At 35.9% G+C, this 18,765-nt stretch overlaps 1 protein-coding gene across 1 annotated transcript in view; it reads left to right on the top strand.

Annotated features, from left to right (window-relative positions):
• Positions 1 to 18,765, top strand: part of NRXN1 (neurexin 1) — a 1,670,321-nt gene that overhangs the window by 1,176,445 nt on the left and 475,111 nt on the right. The window contains exon 17 of the mRNA XM_042782286.1: positions 5,423 to 5,604. Within this exon, the coding sequence (XP_042638220.1) occupies positions 5,423 to 5,604 (182 nt within the window). The remainder of the gene's footprint in view (positions 1 to 5,422; positions 5,605 to 18,765) is intronic.

Here is an 18,765-nt window from a genome sequence, read left to right on the forward strand (position 1 = left end):
ATTTATTTATTTATTTATTTTTTTGTGGGGAGCTCTGGTAGTATAGTGCCTAAGGCACTTGACTGCTAACTAGAAGGCTGGTGGTTCAAACCCACAAGCCACTCCTCAGAAGGAAGGTTGGGCAATCTACTTCCGTACTGATACTGCCTCGGCAACCCACGGAGGGGTCGCTATGAGTGGCTATGCCAACTCGACGGCACATAACAACAACAATATAATTTTACAAACATTTGTCACAGTACAAATTATATTAACACTGCTAAGTTTGCATCTGATTGAGGCAGCTTTGATCATGAATCTAGAGTGACTAAAATATAAACTTGCTGCACAACTTAAATGTGGAGATTGCTGAAAACCACTTTAGGCTTGAGTCATCCATACGTTCAGTTATGTGATGAAGTCAAGGTTAATTAGCATTAAATCCATTAGTAGTCATGGCACTGATGTCTTAATGCTTGCCATATTGAAACATGCATAAATAATAAAGTGACATTTTCCTCTATGTTCCTCTCCATATTGATAAAAAGCTTGGAGATGTGATTAAGATGTATTGCTGCTGCACATTGATGCATTTGTACTGTAAAATAAAACCTGTTATGATAAATGTAAAATTAAAAAAATGAAGCTAAGTTGCACATCATTTTATGTAGACTTTCTCCTTTATCCAGTGGTCAGAATGACTATTTTTCATCTTGCTGTCATGGTCAACTGTACCATGCTAGATGAGCTCTGGTAGTGTAGTGCCTAAGACATTTGACTGCTAACCATCAGCCACTCCTTGGAAGGAAGGTTGGGCAATCTACTTCCGTAGTGATACTACCTCGAAAACGCAAGGAGGGGTCGCTATGAGTCAGATCTGACTCGACGGCACATAACAACAACAGCAGATATGTTATGGTGATGAACTCATATTTGTCTTCTTAAGAAAGCTTCCATTTGACATAATTTAGTATCCCTTCCATTGTCAATTATCAATGAATGTAAATAATAATATAGTTAGTTCATGTGAAAACAAATGTGGTAATCCAAGGAATAAAATACTGAAGACATTCATTAAAACTGAGATGTAGGAAAGTTACATTTTTGAAAGAGGCATTTGACTTGAACACAACTGTGAAATACATTAGACATTCCTAAAAGTTCTTATATTTAAATAAAACAATGTTGTAATGCTACTCAGTCTTTTCATATTTTTACAACAGACACATACTTAAAAATTTTTGAAATTCATCTCACTTTCCTAAAGGTCCTTTTATTAAAATAAACCAAAAATGTTCCAGTGTTACTCAGTTATGTTTATAATTTTACAATGCACATACACACATACCACCTATTCTTTTTAAAATTTGTTGAGAACTTAGAATGTGTCAAGAAATGGTCTCAGATGTCACTGTGAAATATCTTATTTGAATACCAATAGCAGCTCTGTGAGGTAAATAGCCTTGCTATCCCCATTGTCTCAGGTACAAAACTTAAGACTTAGGAAATAAAATTACTTGGTCAAAGTCTTGTAGTTAGTAAATGATGCAGTTGGAATTTGAATCCAGGTCTGTATCAGTCCAAAGCTTTCATTCTTAACATTTAATCTATTCTGCTGCAATATGTACATCATGTACTGAGCTCTGAAACATGCATGTTAAAGGAAATGGATTTTTAAACTTTAATCAACTGACCTACTGTATTTGATTATGGGAGTATCTTCATATTTTCAGGGCTGCACCACATTTTTCAAAATGGCTTTATTTGGTAATTTTGTAGCTTGATGGAAGGAGGGCTTTAAGAACATTGGTGATTTTGTAAAAGTTGACCTAACTGATTTTTATAAAAGAAGGCCACAATGCATATAGAGGTAGGGAGAAGAGAGCAGTGTGGGAGCTGGATATCAAATTCTTTCTCTTACTGTGAAATTGTGCTGAGGAGTGCATATAACACAATGTACTACTCTACACAGAGAGGAAAATAAAGGGAAGAGACTTCTCTCTAGATACATCTGGAAAAAATATGAAACTAGAAATAATTTCATTGTGCAATTATTTTTGCATTGTTTTTATAAAACCTAAAGAACTGAAAAGTCTTTATAAGAAGAACAGATTAGTCAGTGGCATGGGGGTTGCCAAGTCTTAATACTTTTGGAAAGATTTGGAATAAGAGATGAAATCAAATCATGAATAATGATCTTTATATTGTTGATATTTATCTTTCTGAAAATATAAACCTTTAAATGGTTTTCTTGTGTTTCTGCAACTGAGCAACTACAAACTTTTATAGTTCTATAAGTTTGGGAAGTATACCCTCAACCAACTGTTAATCTACATATATTAAATGTTCTGTCATTTCACATTCACATGTTATTTTAATTTTTTTAAAGCACATAAGGTGAAAGGAGAATATATGATCATGAGGTGCAAATGTCACTTTATGGATATGAGACATTAGAATATGATAACAGTTGGCTTTGATAAATTCAGACTGACATATCCAATTAACTTTTTTTTTACTGTCTTATTACGATAACAGAAACAACTCTCTCTCTCTCTCTATGTATATATGTATGTACCTAAATGCTCAAGTAGGAGTCTGGATACTAGATTTAGTACCAACTCTGACACTAAGTTTATAAACTGAAAAAAAAAAAAAAAACAAACTCACTGCCATCAAGTAGATTCTGACTCGTAGCGACCCCCCTTGGGTTTCCCAGGCTGTAAATCTTTATGGAAGTAGATGGCCCAGCTTCCTTCCCTGGAGCAGCTGGTGGATTTGTACCACAGGCCTTTTTGTTAACAGCCAAATGCCTTATCCACTATGCCACCAGAGCTGCTTAGTAAGTTTATAGTAGACAACGTACAATCTGTATGATCTAGTTTCCTTGAATATAACATAGGGGGAGTAATGCTTTCCCTGCCTTCCATACAAAAGTAGAGAAGAAATGAAAGAAAAATTGTGAAAGAAAATTTTAATGTTAAGAATCATAACATAATGTAAGCTATTGTTACTTTGCAACACTATTGTCTTCTGTTGATTCTGGAAAACTTACTTATCTGAAATTTTAGATATGTTTTATAATGTTAATGTTGTTACTGCTGTAGTTATGTGATATCGAGTCATCTCCAACTCACAGCAACACTCCTTGGGTTTCTGAGGCAGTATCACTACAGAAGTAGATTGCCCAATCTTCCTTTTGAGGAGTGACTGGTGAGTTTGAACCGCCAACCTTCTGGTTAGCCATCAAGTGCCTTAGGCACTACCCCACCAGAGCTCCTATAATGTTAATAGTATCTTTATTTTTCTTATTTCACATGAATATCACTGGAGAACACACTTAATTTAAAAAAGGAAAATAAAATTAATTATAAAGTACTAGCACTCATTATCTCTCTCCTCTTAAAGAAAACTTCATTTCTATATGATCTTGCCCTATATGTATGGATATAGACTTTACTTAAACATTCAATACTTAATCAGCTGAAAACATTACCAATCACAAAAATCAAATAGTACTTTTTTTATTAATATTCTAAGGTGCTATGGTGGCATAGTTGTTAAAGCATTCAGCTGCTAATTGAAAGGTTGGTGGTTCAAATTCACCAGCCACTCTGTGAGACAACAATGAAGCAGTCTGCTTTTGTAAAGATTTACAGCCTTGGAAACCCTATGGGGGCAGTTCTACTCTGTCATAAAGTTTTGCTATGAGTCAGAATTGACTCGCTGGCAGTGAGGTTTTTTTTTTTGGTATTAATTTCCTGGTGAACAAACTTCTGATGTTTTAGATCATAACTGGTTATGGAAAGCTCTCGATCTTCTGTTTTTAAATCTAGACAGCCTGTTTTTTTTTTTTTTCTTCTTTAAATGTGTGTATGTGAGCACTGACTGGTACCTGTGAAATATAACTTACCTTTTCTCACCTGAAAGAGATAATTACTTTCATGCATTGGTATCCAAAAGAGAAGAGCTCAGCTTCTTTATCATTGCATTTTAACAAGATTATGGTTTATCACTTTCACTTTAAATACTGTCCTGTCATGTTTCTTGGGATAGGTCAGCATAGTAAGGCCATATTAATCACTAGACACATTACCCACGTTGTAGAGGGCTTTGACATTTCCCAAGGGCTTCTGGGAATGTCTGAGAGTGAAAGCACAAAAAAAAAAATGTTGGTCTCAAATGACAAAAACACCACAGAACTGGCATTATCAGATGTTTAATTAATGTGCATTAATGTGAAAGTGAGTCAACTTTACGGAATTGGTAAATTTAGTATTCATACAGGTTTAATGTGTAGGTATCCTGAAAATATACTGCTATACACACAACTTTTACACATAAACCTTACTCTTCGTAGAAGCTATCTTTCCATAAGTGAAAGTGTTTTGTGACCTAACGTTCAATATTCTTTCTTTCTGCTTTTCTTACCATGTTTGGCATATTGTATATACACAGTTAATATTTACTGGCATCTTTTGTTTTTAGATGGCCACTCTTCCCTCTACAAAGTCTATTCTATAGTTTCTAGAAAAACTAAGTATTTTTTTTCTGGTCTCCTTTAGTGTGGAGGAAGCGCTCTTCTCTCTTATATATTTTTGTCATGCTCCTTCCAAATACTCTGACTCAAACAATACATTCTACAGCAGCCAATGAGAGATACCATTGTGATGTGGTAGGACCCCAGTGCATTAGCTTCTTAATAAATTTATTTGGAACAAAATTCTTTTTAAATTAAGATGGATATTTCACTGATACCTCCACCATAAAGCAAAATATGAACACTCATCGAATGAGGTCATGACATTATTCTTAGTGCTATAAAACTAGAATTTGCTTTAGGAAAACAAAAAAAGGGGGGTTTCTTTATGATCTGGATAGTTTGACAGCTACTAGATGTAGCTTGCTAAATAAGTCCTGACTTCTATGGATGGGATCTATTTTCTCTGTTTTCTTGACATGCCTACTGGGGTTTATAGATGTTCTTCCATTAGTTATCATTTGTCACACGTGAATAGACCCTTTCCCCAAAAAAGGTGATTCATAGCATATTTGTTGCATTTTGCTCATCTGTACTGTATGACCCTGTCACATTTGCATGCAGCTTCAAAAACAGATTGATATATGTTTCCATTGCTTTTGGAAGCTTTGAAAGTTAGTGTTTCCTACTAAAGTATTTCTCAAAAAGTGACAAGAAGAAATAAAATCTGATTACATTCTATATTTGTCCAATTCAATGGAAAAACACTACTCTCCCATTTGTTCTGAATACCTGCTGGTAGATTTAATGAGTGTATTAAAAACTGATCTGCCTCTCTAGTTTTAAAAATCAACTCTGTCCTCTTTCTTGAGTTTGTTTGATTGAAGCCTATTACATGTTTTGCCATAGTTTTGTGTGGACTTGATGAATTTAGATTAATTAGTTTTTGTTTTTGTTTTCCAGCTGGGACCACATATATCTTTAGCAAAGGTGGTGGACAAATCACATATAAGTGGCCTCCTAATGACCGACCAAGTACACGTGCAGACAGACTGGCCATAGGGTTTAGCACGGTTCAGAAAGAAGCTATATTGGTGCGAGTGGACAGTTCTTCAGGCCTGGGTGACTACCTAGAGCTGCATATAGTAAGTATTTTTAAAATAAGATTCAACTTTATTTTGACTATTAACTTTTTTCAAATATTTTATAATCCTATACTTGGAAATTCCCTTTCTTTAGCAACTAGTGCTTTGGTATAGAACATGGTCTACAGATATGAAATCTTGTATCTATTATTGTTATGAATCATGTTATTTACAATAGAAAAACATTTTTAGTTGTGAATCCTATGTTCAAAAAGAGGGTTTGCATGTGTGTGGTTTTTGTGTCTTTTAGCATACTTGCTAAACTAATAAAATAAGGTATTGCCCAGTCGATACTATTCCATCTTACTGGAAGCAGATGACATCAAATGATCTGGAATGAGTTTCTCTATTTCTTTCTTTACCAAGGGAAGAAAAAAAAAATGTCTAATGTAACATGAAGTGTAAAATTTGCAGATATTTGGGTATTTGAAGGTAAATGGAAAAAAGGTTATTTCTACATCATCATGTACACATTGGGATACATAAACTTTTGGGAAAAGTCATTGATGTCTGCCCAATAATAGTCCCTGTCGAGGGACTATTCTTTTTTCTCTATCTCTAAGCCTGTGCCATGAATTTAGCTAACACATAGTAGAGGGTCAACAAATGTTCATTTTTTTTTTTTTTTTTTCTTTTAAAGTGGCCATAACTGACTTTATAGCTTGAGGTCTCTTCTCTCTATCTCTGTGTACAAAGAAACACTAATGAGTATAATTACAACTCTTAATCTCATTTTAAAGAGATATAAATACTTTACTAATATAGATATAAGAATAACAAATGTGAGAATGTTTCACAGATTCGAGAAATCTAAAGGGCTCTTATCATTATAGTTGTTGATCTGAAGTCTCTATCAACTGGTAGTTTCCAGAGCATGTAAGTCTCTTGTTCTTCCTCTATATCCTTGGGATATAGTTTATCTCTACTGCCTTATGCAATCATTTAAATTTTGTTTTATTTTGTTTTGTTTATCCCCATAAATTCTGCCTTTACCAGCATCCATGCCTCAAAAGCACATATGGTCAGCTTACCATGTTCTTGCTTCATAGAAACTGGCCTTTGGGCACTAGGACTAACATGATTAGGAAGACCACCAAACACAAAAATAGATTAATACAGCTTTTCACAGGGTTTTAGTTCTCATTTATTTTCTTAATCTCAGTTTTGATTCAGACTTCTAGAATTTCCGAGAAGCCGAGTAGAGGTTTGCACTGACCGCAAGGACTAAATTCATTGCAATCTCAGAAAGAAAAAAAAAAAAAAAAAAAAAAATCCTCAGCACAACCATTATTCAACCATCGTAAATTTTCAGTTCAAAATGCAGTTGTCAAGATGGGAACTCTGGGAAAATAATTTCAGCTGCCTTTCAGCAAATATCTAACAATCAAAATTGAAAGCATCTGGATTTTTATGGCATCATAAATAAATGATCAGTTGAGATAAACTTAACTAGTGCAGTAAAGAATCTTGCTGTTTAGAGTAATCTCAACTTTCTAAATATATTTGCTCTGTTATGATTTAAGAATCTTGCTACTTCAGAAAATAAATAAATAACAAAGAAAACAATAGCTCTTTCCTTTTGAAAGAAATTACTTATTGATCCATAACCAATTACACTTTTACCCTGAGAAAAGGTTCTGCAATGATCACTCTCAAATCATAAGTGGCTGTGTTATTGAATTACTCAAAACACTTGTTTTCTGGTCAAAGGGTTTTAGTCTACAAGAATTGGTATTTCTTTCCAATTCTGAAAAATGTGGGTTTAGGGTCCTTTCATGAAAATAGGATTGACTTTCTAGGTGTCTATACCAATTCTATATGTTCCACAGCCCCTTTCCTGCCCATGGCTTCCTGGTAGTTGTCCTGTAAGGGCCCCCTTATTGTGAATCTGTTCCTTTGGTTTGGCCTGACCATTCCCTTTGTATTCAGTGCTTGTCTCTACACTCTGTCCTTCTTGGACTTTATATCTTTGAACTCTTTCTTGCTCCTAGAGTCTATCCTTGGCTGGGAATTGGACATTCATCACAGGGGACTTCATATCACTGTCATTGTTGTTTACATCTATCCACACCTGTTTCAGCCCAGTTAATCCAAATCTGGCCAAGTAAAACTTTTTACCCCCTTTGCCTTTCTTCCATTGCCCATAAGAACTATTCAGCTATTAATGACCTCAGCAAGTTGTTTATATGGAGACCAAAAACTATTTTTTCCCTTGTTCTCAACATATAATAAAAAATTTACAGAAGGCCCAAGATTTTCATTTTACTACTGAAGTCTGATGCTAACTCATTCTTCTAACGTTCATGGAAAAAGAAGAGAAAGTGGAATTTGGAAGTAGAAAAGAAAAGAAAGAGAATGGCAAGAGAAATTAAGAATGTCGGTGAAGCACATAGGGAACAATGCCAATGTTTGTGAGTGACAGGAGAAAAAGGTTTCTTAATTAATGGGGTATATTCAAGGGCTATTGTAACAAATTATTTACGTAGCTTTGAGTCAATATTAATTATCCAAAATCAATTCCTCTGCTTCTTTCAAGATTAGAAATTTAAAAGAAAAAAACAAGATTTATAAAAGTGTGGATAATTATTGTTTGATTTTGATTTAAAAATATAAGTGTCTTAAAATCATTCAATTGACAAAGTAGATGATGAATTTTATCTATAAAAGTTACAATTTTGGTTATGCATTAAATTAATGGAAAATTTTTTGTAAACCTTCAAGGTCAGCAAAGTATAAACTATGTCACAATCTTATTTAAAAGTACTATTTCTGTTCTAAATTAATAGAGTGAGCCAATAAGCTGGAAAATTGATTGCATCCCTTAAAAGGTGTTTCAGTCTTGCTGAAATGTATAATGCCAAATAAATCATATAACTTAAAAAATCTGACTGATTTATAATTTAAGTGAATATTTGTCATGGTTTCTACCCATTTTTTTTTTCAGAATGATTTTATTGAATTTTACTTGAAAATATAATCAGTTCTAAATTTTGATTACCTGTATTCTTAAAAATATAACAACTTGGAATAAAATGGCTCTGATTTACGTAGCCTAGTTTTGATAGAGTTTGTTGTTATTTTTGTTGTATGAATATTAACACTACCACTGTTAACTTCGAAGCCATATGATAGCACTATTGATATTGCAAGGTTTTAAGATGATGAGGGGAATATACACTCATGAAGTGAGGGACAATTAATTAGTATAGTGCCTAGAACACAATCGCTCAAGAACAGTTTTCTGAATGAATGATTAGATCAATTATATGTTGAATATATTGTGCCTTAGGTTAAGTGTAGACCTTTCACTTTTTAAATCATTCAGGCTAAGGAAGATGTAGTTTGGTTTCTATATAGTCATCTAACTTTCTCTTCTAATATATCACTCTATATATGTATTATTAAAAAGTTGAAGGATATATTTATTGATGTTTTCAGAAATTTTCAATTAAGAATTGATTATGAAAGTTGATTGTTTAAAGAAAGTTTATAGATAGAAATTTCATTGCGTGAATTCTTATCTCTTCCTAGTATTTATCTGATTTATTGTAGCTCGCTTTTACCTTGAGTTGTTGCCTAGTCATTTATATCTTTCTATTATTTCAAAAGGAGCTTTGGTGGTGTAGTGCCTAAGGCATTAGACTGCTAACCAGAACACTGGTGGTTCAAACCCACCAGCCACTCCTCTGAAAGAAGGTTGGGAAATCTACTTCTATAGTGATACTGCCTCGGAAACCCAAGGAAGGGTTGCTATGAGTCAGATCTGACTTGACCCCAGTGTGTTTGGGTTTTTTTTTTTTTTTCTTTTTTTTGGTATTATTTCAAAATAGAGATAAAATTTCTGATAGAGAACATGATTTATAGTAATTATGAAGATTAATAATTAAAATACTATGATATAAAATTATGGTTTCATCATGTATTTTAATACTTAGAAGCCTATCCAGCAATATTTATTGATCACTTAACATAGTCTAGGCCTATGTTAGGCTCCGTAGTGATACCGCCTCGGAAAGCCAAGGAGGGGTTGCTATGAGTCAGATACCCCTTGAGGGCAATGCGTTGCGTTGCGTTTATGTTAGGCTCTGTGGATACACAAATAAATGAGCTTGCCTCTTTAGTAGTACCTCAAGAAATATTTCTTGGATGAATGAACGGACAAGTGATCTGGGATCCTGCACCAGATAAATTATTTATAGTAAACATACTTTGTCCCAAAGTGTTGTGCCAAACAATTTTGCTATTTATCCATCTCTTTTTTTAAAATTATAGCAAATACATATGTAGTAAATCATTTGCCTTTTCAATATTCTTCAAATTAACAATTTGGTGAAATTCATTGTTTATCATGTTCAACCATTACCATTATCTTTTTCTAAATTTTCTCATCACCCTCCCTTTTGCAGTTCTAACTTTCTTAATCTCATAGTATTTGTAAGAACAATGGAGAAATGATAGGTTTTCAAGATAAAGTATATTAAAAAGTGACTTGTAAGTTATAAAGTGTTATGTTATTGCTGTTAGTTGCAATCAAACTGGCTCCAACCCATGGCAACCTTACATATAATGGAACAAAACGTTATCCTCAAACATGTTGGTGGGCTTCAGCCCATTGTGTCAGTGCATTCTCATGGATTAATGAATCTGTTGATTATATAATCAATGATAACAAGAATAATTTTAGAAGCATTAAGGAAAATATTCATGTCCACTTTTTTTTTGTCACTTACAAGATCCAAAAATGTTATAAATGTTGTTACCTTTATGGGAACAATCTCTAATTTATCAGTCTAGTGATGTAAATTGGAAACTACTTAACCCCTCTCTGACTTATAGAAGAAAGCCTTGATAAATATATGCTCATTTTCTGCTGTGAATACAAACATGTGCGTTGGTTCTGACCAAAGGAAGTGCCATGGGGGGTGGAGGTGAGGAAGAGTGAACAGTGTTCTTTGAAATCCTTTCATCTTTGGAGCATGAAAGAGCATTGCAAATTTCATTAGTGAATTGTACATATTTGCCTTAAGTGTTTCTTCTTTGTACATTGCTAGGTTGAAAGTCTTATTTTTGAAACTGAGCTCTTAATTGATTTAGAAATGCACCTCTGATGAGCGGTTTTAGTATAGAGTAGAAGCATAGTGTATTTATAGTAAACATCACATATCCCAAAATAACTTACCAGTATTTGTGACACGTCAATACCTTCTCATCTTTCTCTGCCTCTCTCCACTTTAAAGTACTTATCTTAGTGCTCTGTTAAGATTCAATGCAAAAACATCTTTTGAAAGTCAGCAATTATACATAGGTGCCTATCAATATAAACAAGATAAAACCCAATTATTTCCACACAGGCTTTTCTTGAATTGAAATTATGTTTCACCTGAAATGCTCCTTTGAATCAACAGGTTCATATATTTACCAGAGTTTCATTAGATTCTATCATGTTAATAATGTACAGTAGATATTTTATTTATTTTCCTGCTGCTTGCATGAATTAGAGAACAGATGGCCTGTTTAAGTAGAATTTTAAAAGGTAAATTAAAGGAATATATTTTTGCCATGCTTTGTAATTTTCTTGTCCAAACTTCTGATGGTATGAAGGATGTAAACTATCTTTGGAGAAAATGTGGGAAGTGGGGGCCATATTTTTGTCTTAGGTGCAATATAGATACATGCAGATAGTGTCTATATTGGGGGATCAAGTAAATAAAAACAAACTCCTCCTTTCATTCTTTCCCCTTGGAAGTTAGTTCAATTTCTCATCTTGTAATTTACTGTTTGTTACCTTTGGTGGATCATTTAATCTCTCTGGATTTAGTTTGTAGATTTCCAGAATTCTTTCCTTCTCTAAAAGTCTATGGCTGTGAAGTTTAATAAAAGACCCAAAGCAACTACCTCTACCTGCATTTGCTCAATTCATACCCTTACCATTTAGATGTTTATGCTGCTGCTTCACCTTCTCAGGTATCCTGCCTTTACTCTGAATAGTTTGAAATCCATTCTGTACACTTATGCCAGGTTAATTTACTGAACTGTTTTTCTGGTCATATTATTATTCCTCTGTTAAAATGCAATGATACCTTCCGATTGCATACAGGTGAAGGCAAAACCTGTGCCTAACATTTAACGTTCTCAACATTTTCATCCCATTTTACCTTTTCCAATTCTTTTCTCTGCAATGCCCTATTTATCTTTCCATGCCAGTGAAATTTACTAACCCGTTCTTTTCTTTCTTTCTTTTTTTTTTTTTAATGGACTTGTTCTTTTTATCTCTCTATTTCTAATTCCTGTAGAAAAGGTTTTTTCCCATTATTGCTCACTATCTAGATTCTCCTTAGTCATAAATTCTTTTTCCCCAAAAAAACTTTTCAGAGTTGTCCTTGAGATCTTATAGTCTTTTGAGTTGTTGTTGTTGTTGTTGTTGTTCTTGTTCTTGTTGTTGTGTGCCGTTGAGTGCTAAGGGGCTCAGTACTCTATTTGGAGGATTTGCTTAGGCAATACTCATGGTATAACAAACATAGTTAGAGAAAGTACCGTATATGAATTCTTCTCCAATATGTGAATTACTGCTCTCTTTTCTTGACCCATTGCTTTGTGATAGGCCCCAAGGTATGTTACAGAAGGACATCAAATCCATTCTCAGTTACCTAATGATGAGTTGCTTCAACAAGTCCTTTTCCCATAAGTAGGCTGTCACAAAAGGAGACTTATTTTTGTATCTTTTCTTACTATTGACTACACCTCCATTTCTTTTGGAGCTACCATCCACTCTTCAAATTTAGCAGCTTGAAACAGCAAACATTCTTTTTTTTTTTTTTTCATTGTGATTTGGGTGAAAGTTTACAGAACAAATTCACTTTCCATACAGCAGTTCACATACACTTTGTCTCATGACATTGACTACTATTTACCCCAATGCAACAGCTCCCCTCCCACTTCCTCCCCATAGTTACTTCTTCCCTATGTCCTTCCCTCCATGCACTCCTCCCCCCTGAGCTGTCTCCCTGTGCATATACTGCCCTCCTATTCTCCTATGGTTGTTCTCTGCAAGGAGTGTATCTACTAGTGTAAATGTTCACCTCATATGCCTGTCTTCTGTTTGGCTGGAAGCCACAGATGTGGATTCAATTCCAGACCTGAAGGGCAGCTAGGGGCCATAGTCTCAGGGGTTCCATCAGGCTCTATCACATGAGCAAATCAGGTCCCTTTTTTTTTTTTGTTTTTTTTCACAAATGATTTTGAGTTTTGTTCAACATTGTTCTCCCACTCTATCCACGATGTCCTACAAAGATTCTCCTCTGAGTGGTTGACAGTGTTAGCAAGGCACCATCTAGTTCTTCTGGTCTCATAGTGGTCTAGGCTGAGGATTGCATGGTGTACCAGTCGCTAGGACTAATTGTTTCCATGAATCTTTGGTTTTCTTCATTCTTCTTTGCTCTGGACTGGGATAGACCCATTGTTGGATATAGATCGCTACTTGCAAGGTTTAAGATCCCAGTTGTTACTCACCAAAGTGGGAGGTAGAACAATGTTTTGTGTAGTATGTTATGCCAATTGAGCTTGATGTCCCCTGCAACTATGGTCCCAACCCCACAGGTTCAACTACTCACTCCCTCTGGATAGCTGGCTGTGACCAAGAAGTGACTACAAACTTTTCCCTTGTCAGCTTGACTATACACCTGGGAATTCTTACAGAACACACAAATACACTTGTACAACCATTGTCTGCCAACCCTATCTATACATGGTCTTGGGTACACTCCCCGCTGCATAGACATACCTAGTAGTTCAGCCTGTCCAACCATCTATCCACCTGTATACCCATGTTTGCCTTCATGGACAACACAGTACTGTATGTGCAAAGGGGTTCATCTTTGTTGTCTGTACCTCCCATGTACCTCTCTATGTCTTCCCCTTCCTCAATGCCACCATGTTGATCACTCACATTGGGTACATTGCCCTTCTCTTCACCCAAATCAATACTTATCTCTACCTATCTAACAGTGTTCCCTACCTTCCCCTCCCACCCCTGGTAACCAACAAAGAAAATTTCTTTCCATATATAAATCTTTCCTTGATTTTTACAATAATGGACTAATACAATATTTGTCCTTCTGTGATTGACTTATTTCACTCAGCATAATGTCCTCTAAGTTCATCCACATTATGTGGTGTTTTGCAGACTCTACATTATTCTTTACAGTTGCATAATATTCCATTGTGTGTATGTACCATAGTTTGGTTATCCATTCTTCAGTTGATGGACACCTAGGTTGTTCCAGCTTTTGTCTATAATAAATAGTGCCAATGAACATGGATGTTTTCTTGTCATGGCTCTCAATTCTTTAGGGTGTATACCTAGTAATGGAATGGCTGGGTCAAATGGTATTTCTAATTTCAACTTTTTAAGGAATTTCCATATTGCTTTCCATAATGGTTGTACCATTTTTCAGTCCCACCAGCAGTGTATGAGAGTCCAATCTTTCCACATCTTTGCCAGCATTTGTTTTCTGTCTTGTTGAACTTTGCTACTAGGTGCTGGGGCAAGATGCTATCTCATTGTTGTTTTGATTTGCATCTCTCTAATGGCTAATGATCATGAGCATTTCTTCATATGTTTGTTGGCTGCCTGAATATCCTCCTTGGTGAAGTGTCTATTCATGTCTTCCGCCCATTTTTTAAATTGGATTATTTGTCTTTTTCTTATTGAGGTGTTGGAGTTTTCTATAAATTCTGGAGATAAGTCCATTGTCAGATATATCATTCCCAAATATTTTTTCCCAATCTGTACATTCTTTTTTGACTCTTTTGGAGGAGTCTTTAGGAGCACATAAAAATTTAATTTTTAGAATGTCCTATTCATCTAGTTTCTCTTCTGCTGTTTGTGCCTTTTGGGTTATGTTTGATAGTCTATTTATGCCATATATTGTCGTTGTTATGTGCTGTCAAGTCATACCTGACTCATAGCAACACCTCCTTGGGTTTCCGAGGCAGTATCACTACGGAAGTAGATTGCCCAACCTTCCTTCCGAGGAGTGGCTGGTGGGTTTGAACAGCCAGCCTTCTGGTTATCAGTCAAGTGCCTAGGCACTATGCTACCAGAGGTCCCATGCCATATATTAGGGCCCCAAAATCTAGCCCTCATTTTTCCTTGAGGAACTCTGTAGTTTTAGGTTTCACATTTAAGTCTTTGATCCATCTGGAGTTAGTTTTTGTGGATTTTGAGTTTGTTTCTTTAATTGAGATGGATTACATCTCAATTAAAAAAAAAAAAAAATCCTCACATGGCCCAACAAATAGCTTCATGATAAATGGAGAAAAGATTGAAGTGGTCAAGGACTTATTACTTTGTTCTGCAATTACTACTGTATTGGTTACTTCTGTGCTGCTCTAACAGAAAATACCACAAGTGGAATGGCTTTAACAAATAGGAGTTTATTCTCTTACCGTTTGGAGGCTTTAAGTCTGAGTTCAAGGTGCCAGTCTCTAGGGGCTAGGTGAAAGCCTCTGAACCTTGGGTTTCAGCTTTGCCTCCTGCTCCTGGCTCACTGAAGATGGAGGTTTTTCTTCACTCAGACTGCTACTGGCTGCTGAGCCTAACAAAACCAAGGCTACAAGTAAAAAGTACAGTCTCAATGTTACCAAACAACATGGCAGGCCACTAATTCAAGCCCATTGAAAGTCCCAAGATCAGCAGAGTGTGGCAGGCTGCTGAACAAAGACTCAGCTACATGAAGGGTTCAAGGGTGCCACAAACTTTGAGATCTTCCTCAAAGCTGCTTCTTATATACTAGAAGTTGACCACAGCTCTAAAGCAGCTACTCAGCTGCTAGTGGCAGATTCCACCATGGAAGTGATTTCCAGTCTCACCATGGGGAACAACTACATCCAGCTGCTCATCCAGTGAACCGGGCCCACCCAAGTTGACAACAACCTTAACTACATAAACACCAATGGAAGCAGCAGTCAAGACATCAGACAACATACTGAATTGGGCAAATCTGCTACGAAAGACCCCTTTCAAGTGATGAAGAGCAAAGATATCTCCTTGAAAATTAAGGTATGCCTAACTGAAGCCATGATATTTTCAATTGCCCCTTATGCATGTGAGAGCTGGACAATGAATAAGGAAGACCAAAGAAGAGTTGATGCTTTTGAGTTGTGGTGTTGGAGAGGAATGATATGAGTACCATGGTCTGCTAAAAATACTACTATCAAATCTGTCCTGGAAGAAGTCCAGCCAGAATGCTCCTTGGAAGCAAGAATGGCCAAACTTTGTCTCACCTACTTTGGTCATGTTGTAAGAAGGAACCATTCCCTGGAGATGGATATCATACTTGGTAAAGTGAAAGACCCTCAATGAGATGTAATGACACAGTGGCTGCAATGATGGGCTAAGGTATAGCAAGGATTGTGAGGCTGGCACAGAACCAGGCAGTGTTTTTGTTCTGCTGTGCATAGGGTCACTATGAGTCAGAGATGACTCGATGGTATCTAACAACAACATCAAAGTGCTATTTCATTACATCTGCATAGACCAACCCTCATACTATTTAGGGGAGAGTACTACACAAGGACATGGATATCAGAAGGTAGGGATCACTGAGGGCCACCCTAGAGACTGACAGTAAAGCAAATGCTATAGGCATTCCTTGGGTTATGATCGTTCAATTTATAGTAACTCCTACTGGGTGTTTAATGCAGTCCCTCAAACTAGTCCTGCCATAGCATAGGAAGTGAAATAGGAACAGACACGAATTTTCCAGTTTGAGTGATGCATCATGGCAATTGGAACAGAAAAATTATGGGTATGGGCCCTGAAATGGGAGATACAAAAAATATGTAGTGAACTCCATTTCTGGAGTCAGATGCATCAGGTTGCATTATTGGCAGGATTGTGGAGAGCTACACACATTCAGAGGAGCAAGATTGGCTGCCATCTTTGGGGCAGCGTGATGCTTTAGTCTTGATTTCATTACTTTGACCTCACTTTGAAATGGTTGAACAAACCCCTACTCACAACAAATATTTCACCACAATCACCTTTATTTGCAGCTTTTAAGTCATTGAAAAGGCTTTGAGACTTTTCTTGTACTAAAAAAACAAAAAACTAGACCCAGTGCCACCTAGTTGATTCCAATTCATACAAGCCTATAGGACAGAGTAGAGGTGTCCTGAGTGTTTAGAAGGCTGTAAATATCTTCTGTGGAGTGGCTGGTGGGCTTGAGTCACAGACCTTTTCATTAGCAGCCAACTACTTAAAACCACTGTTCCACTATGGCCCCTTGATTGCAACATAATAGATATTGAATAAGTCATGGTCATCTTCATTTCTCCAGGAATTGATGACTTTACCTTGAATTCTTGTTGATTCAATCTAAGCCACAGCAGAATTTTGGAAATTCTTTATACTGATAATCTGTGAATCTTCAGCCAAAGCATTTTCCTAGCCAGGTGGATTAAGAGACACTCTTTCAGGCTTGGATGGTCATTGTTCACAATCCAGGATACATGATGTGACTTAGATATAATTAGCAGTTTTGTTGTTTAAATTCTTAAGTATGCTTTTTAATCACTATTTCCAGAGAAAACTTATTTTCATAAGAAATTTTTAGAAATATAAAAAAGAATACATAAGGGACAGATAGGAAGGAATTCAGAGTTTACCATTCATGTCTTAGCAATGCATTAAATGCTATCTTAGAGATTATTGTGGGAAACTAACTAAAAAAGCAGATTGTGATTAAGGAGAAATAGCATGTTGTCACTAAGAATGAGGTTGTGTGTAAGTCATCTGATTGAGTCCTCAGAAGTTATTATATCCATAGGTAAGAGAAGCCCAAATGAATGAAGCATGCCTGGGTTTTCTTAAAATATTTTCTAAGATTTTTATATTAGAAGTGAAATGACAAAATAGAAGACAAAAGAAATTGCAGGTTGAAAGTTACTTGTTACATGAGAATCCACACTGAGATTTGGAAAATCTAGTAAGAAATTCCCAGGAAAAGTCATAGTTTAGAACTCCAGTACTCAGAACATATCTGATATGTTCACTTTTATGATCCTGACAGAATCTATGTGTATCAGAGGAAATGATGAGCAGTGATAAAGCTGCAAGCAAACAGATTATTAATGTTGCTGGTCTTGTAGAGTCTAAACATAATAAAGATTGATGAAAATGAAACATTGCTCCAGGGTTAAGAACTTGTCTGGGGAATGTATATTGAATGAGGAGTTATTTGCACACTGATCAGGAAAGCTATTTTTTAAAATATTTATTATTGCAGAAAATTGATTGAAAGCCACTAGCAAAACACAAGATAGTAGCAGTTAAAACATGCAAACAGCATGGCAAACATGCAGAGAGCCAAAGACCAGTAAAGATAATGAAGGTGATTCTATTGCACTGGAATCTTATTAAAGCTAAAGTTGGGCCACTCTAGACTTGGGCAGTTCATTTCACCAAAAGGAAGAATCCTGAAATTGATAATAGATACAAATACAAATTACAATGGGAAACAAGGGATTGGAGATAATTTTTAGTGGGTCTGGGAAAATTATTTAATGAAAATGTTTATATTTCAGAACAGTGAAATGCTATTTGTGATGTCTTTAGATGGTAACTTTAGGAAGTAGTGTGGTAGACTGGGGAATCTTAGGGCAATAAGAGACAGTGACCTATACTGTCCTGGAGACCAGCTGAAGGTCATGTTTAACCTCTACCCACACAGCATGGTGCTGGGCAGGGAAGACCCAATCACATCTAGGGGAACAACCTGCTCTTGGGCTGGGGTAGACACTTTAATGCTGGGCTCTTCCTATCAAGAAAAAGCACTTCCTCTAGACGTTACCTCTTTGAGCCTTCCCGTCAAACAAGGAGTAGAAATACAAGGTTGACAGATAAAAAAATCTCTTGGTGAAAGGACAACATTTAATTGATTATAGGGCTCTTTGTTATTTGAAAATAAATTCCTCCTTCTTGTTAGTTCTCATCCAATTGGTTCCAACTCATGGAGACCTTATATATGTTGTTGTTGTTGTTGTTAGACACCCTCAAATCAGCCCCCACTCATGCTGTTGTTATCACGTGCCATTGAGTCGGACCCGACTGATAGCAACCCCTCCTTGGGTTTCCGAGGCAGTATCACTACGGAAGTAGAT

Source organism: Orycteropus afer, unplaced genomic scaffold (genome assembly GCF_000298275.1).
Source record: "Orycteropus afer afer isolate SDZICR_OR568_19922 unplaced genomic scaffold, OryAfe1.0 scaffold00284, whole genome shotgun sequence".
In the NCBI taxonomy this organism is placed as follows: domain Eukaryota; kingdom Metazoa; phylum Chordata; class Mammalia; order Tubulidentata; family Orycteropodidae; genus Orycteropus; species Orycteropus afer.